This window comes from Quercus suber, unplaced genomic scaffold, assembly GCF_002906115.3.
Source record: "Quercus suber isolate HL8 unplaced genomic scaffold, Cork oak 2.0 scaffold_380, whole genome shotgun sequence".
In the NCBI taxonomy this organism is placed as follows: domain Eukaryota; kingdom Viridiplantae; phylum Streptophyta; class Magnoliopsida; order Fagales; family Fagaceae; genus Quercus; species Quercus suber.
Window position 1 is genome coordinate 742,508 of NW_027069832.1, and position 4,090 is coordinate 746,597.

At 35.6% G+C, this 4,090-nt stretch overlaps 1 protein-coding gene across 1 annotated transcript; it reads right to left on the minus strand.

Annotated features, from left to right (window-relative positions):
- On the minus strand, nucleotides 1–2,549 carry LOC112033188 (plasmodesmata-located protein 6; the record flags this gene model as incomplete). Its single annotated transcript, XM_024065965.2, is given in 3 exon segments — nucleotides 1–123; nucleotides 247–372; nucleotides 1,607–2,549. Coding segments are annotated over 3 exon segments (897 nt in total). The 5' UTR covers nucleotides 2,367–2,549.
- Between the last annotated feature and the right edge of the window lie 1,541 nt (nucleotides 2,550–4,090).

The window sequence follows — 4,090 nt, forward strand, 5'->3', positions numbered from 1 at the left end:
AATTGAAATAGGTAAAAGACTCTAAAAGAGCCACCGAAAGCCAAATTATTTACCGGAGGAAACAAAGGATGGTGGTGATAGTAGCAATTCAGAATTATCCCCAAATTGTAACTTATTTACCACCTGCAAAAGAAATACAACAAAAGGGTGTTGAGATTTTCAATGTAATGTAATAGAAAGAACAAAATTTCAAACAAAGAAAAAGCACAAAAGGCAGAAAAGAGTGATGGAGAATGATTATAATACCTTTTCCATCGTCGCACAGTTTGTTTAAGAAGGAAATGAATACTATGATCAATGCGACCGCTGCTATGAGTCCAATTATTATTGCAAGAGTCTTCTCGATCTCATCATCATTGTTATTAGTATCATCTACACGCATTGATCAACAACATCAAATAATTAGAACGCATCTCACATTGTCCATATTCACAACTAACGGTATAGTTACCAACCACAAAAATGACTCATCATTATACTAATTTGGGATGGTGTTGAAATTAGCATCATTACTTGTGGGATCGAAAATTTCTCATGTGTCTCTTTCCCTTAACAACTTTACTTCATTTTTCACTCAAGGAAAATAATGCATTGACTTCGAGATTGTGTATCAATTCCCCCATTAAGTTGGAGTGTTGGTTTTAAAATTTTGAACCCCATAAAGTTTCAGCCATGTAGAAGAATATTAACACATAGATTTGGGACCGATATCAAAACCATCAGCATCGGATTCTATCTTAGTTCCTTAGTGGGGCCTATCTCTCGCTGCATAAAAATTTAGAATTAAGTGCTTTCCAGAAAGCCTTTCTTTTTCATACTTTTATACAAGAAAGTCTAGGCACTTTGGCAATGTTAATCTCTTCTCAAAAACCAACCAGTCAAACATAAGACGTTTGAACAAAATCATAAACAAAACCCAAGTCTCATTTAGGTTCGCCTTTTCACTGTATTTCATAACATGGAAAGAGCAAAACAAAAAGAGAGTATATAATCATCATATTAATACTTGGCACAAGAATATTTGAAACTTCAAACACAAACATGTCCGTAGCAACTTGAATTTAGGATTCTTTATGCGACTCAATTGTTCCGAGCCACAACAGCAAAAATATATCCGCCCCAAGAATCAACATATTCGGAACAATAAATTAGTGACCTTACTGAATTTTTGCCTAAATCCCATCAATCACTCCTTAAGTAAAGGAAATGTGTACCACAAAGCAAATAGGCACTAATCTAATATCATTACATTAGTACTTCAAATAGACAAACTCAATTTCATACAAAAACAAATCCTTCCACTTCCAATCTCCCTCACTCATTACTCAAAAGTCATAACACACAAACCAATAATTTTGTTTTTTTCTTTTCTTAGAATAATTTGTGGAACTTACCCAAATAACCATGCAAACTCATAATTCACCACGCAATAATTTACATTTCCATGAAGTGAAAAGTAAAAAGTAAATAGTGAAATTATCCAAGAGGGTCTTTAGTAAAATTAATCTACTCAAAACCATAATTTACTAGATTAGACTAATTAACTAAAGAACCAAAAACCCAAAAATTAGAAACCACCATCCGTGGTGGTGGCTAAACCGCTTACCCTGTCCTCCGGTGGCGCGCGAGCGAACGCCACCTGTCGTGTAGCGCACGTAACACTTGGCCAAGTACATATCGCCCCACGCGGTGGCCCCACACTCGGTCCTGAGCCGTCCGATCGCGTCCGAAAGACAATCCTGACACTCGCTCGGACTCAAATCCCCAACACACTGCGCCACACCCTGTACAGCCCCAGAGGTACTAGTCCTGTAGCTCTTGTAGGCCCCACCATCACCGGTCCCTAAATACGCCAGCACAGCATCTCTCCGAGTCAACGCGTCAGAGTCATACCCAGACGACGGTCCACATTTCTTGACAACCTCGGTCTTGTCTTCCGCGCCTATGAAGTTCGAGTTATCGTATTTTACCAAACAACCTTCGAGCTGCAACGCGCCGCCGAGCGAGTCGACACAGAGGGTGCCGATTTGGCTCACTGCGAGAGTTATGCAGCGAGCGCACTCGTTGTTTTGGAGGTCGCCGCGGCATTGGAAGAGGCCGTAGAGGGTGTCTTGCGGGTTGGAGTTTGGGTTGGAGATGGTGTAGTTGTTGTAGGTGTTGAACATGGCTGAGTTGACCAGGGAGGTGAGTAGCGAGTTGACGTTGTTTTCATAAGGTGAGCCTGGTGTGTACTTTAGCTGAGAGCAACCGCCGAAGACGAAGGATTCTGTGGCGGAGTTTGATGGGGTTGTGAGAGTTGATGAGATTGTGATGAGGAAAACGCAGAGAGAAGAGAAAGAAAGAGCTCTGTTATTAGTCACAGACATGTTTGTGTGAGAAAGAGAGAGAGAGAGAGAGAGAATTTGGAGAGGTATGAGTAGTGTGGGTGTTTGTGAGTGAGTGAGAGATGAAATGAGAAAGCTTTTGGCCTTTGGCAAAGAGTATGGTTGGTTGCTTTGATGAGAATTTACGTAAGGCAGTGAGAAACTTTTTTTTTTTTTTTTTGAAGAGGGCAGTGAGAAACTTGATATGTGGAAAAAGGGAGAGCGTATATAATTATTTTGTGGGTCCTGTTAACATGTGTGTTTAGGTAATTGTATTTATTTATTTATTTTTTTTTTGGTTTTTTGAGGGGAATTATGTTTGGGTAATTGTTAATAAATATTTTTTTTAATTGACATTATTTTTATTAGATATATAAAAATTCGTCAAAGAATTAATTTTTTTTATATATAAAAAATTAAATTTTTTTTTAACCAATACTTTTAAGGCATTTATAAACTATTTTATTATTTTGCAGGAAAAAAAAAAAAAAAAAGAGTTAGGACCACATGCAATATACAGTAATTAAGATTTATTATTATGGATACCTTCATACGATTTGGTTTTACTAAAAAACACTCGTATAACTAAAAAAATAGTATAAGAGTAAATGGTATATTTCCTCCGTCATCTCATTATTGATCTCAACTTAAGTTACATCTAGTGGGATTTTAACAAAAAGTTCAACGACTCAATAATTTTATAATTCACATTAAGTGTTGCTTTGGATATGGATGAAAATGCTGACGTCTGCATTTTCCTCTTTTTTTTATTATTTTTTTTTTGAACTCGTGCCTCTTGCACTATTTATGAGACATGAACTGTGCATTAAGGCAAATGCACAATACTTTCAGCATAAACAGTAACTTTTTTATTTTTATTTTATTATTTTCAGTTTTCAATTTTTAGCAAAATAAGCGATGTCCCAACGTACCATAAAGTAATATTATGTCAATCTCAATTCAACAAATTATATTTTATGATCTATCCATATTTATTATGCATAAGGTTAGAGATGGTAACTTGTATTCTGAAGTATCAACGGTCTTTTTTTAAAAGGTCACATAGGTGAGCATAGTATTGGAGCAAGTTAGCGAGAAAACATATAAGCCACCTAAAAATTTTATGTTAATTTTTCTCTCTATTTTTAATAATATTTCTAGATTTGAATTTCACCATATGTATAAAATTTTATATCATATATAGATTCATAAAAATGAGGAAAATGTTTTCTTTCATGAACAACAGTACAGAATTTTAATTTAAAAAATGACTTAGAAAGTTTTTCCATCAAGAGTCAAGACATATATCGATCACACGTCATTTCCATTTTAATTTGTGCATATTGATAATAAACACATCATTGAACATGAGTACCATAAATTCATCATAAACCAATAAATTTACCATAATGGCAATTGGATCAACGTGATAGACGAGCTCAAAGTCAATTAATTATAATGGTTGACCACCGCAGCACTAAAACGTGGCCGTGACTTACCTACTCCTACGACAATGGGGTCCCGTTGTAAGGCTCCTAGTCTATATATCGATTTAATTGTGGTCATTTCAATTGGCTGGAAGATTAGTTAAGTTTAAGGGTGTGTTAGATAGTTGAGAATGGACATGTTTCCTTTAATAGATTTTTCAGTCACCATCGGTTGGACATTGAACCAATAAAGCAAGCTAGCAGCTAATCTAACTTAAAAAAAAAAAAAAATAAATAAAA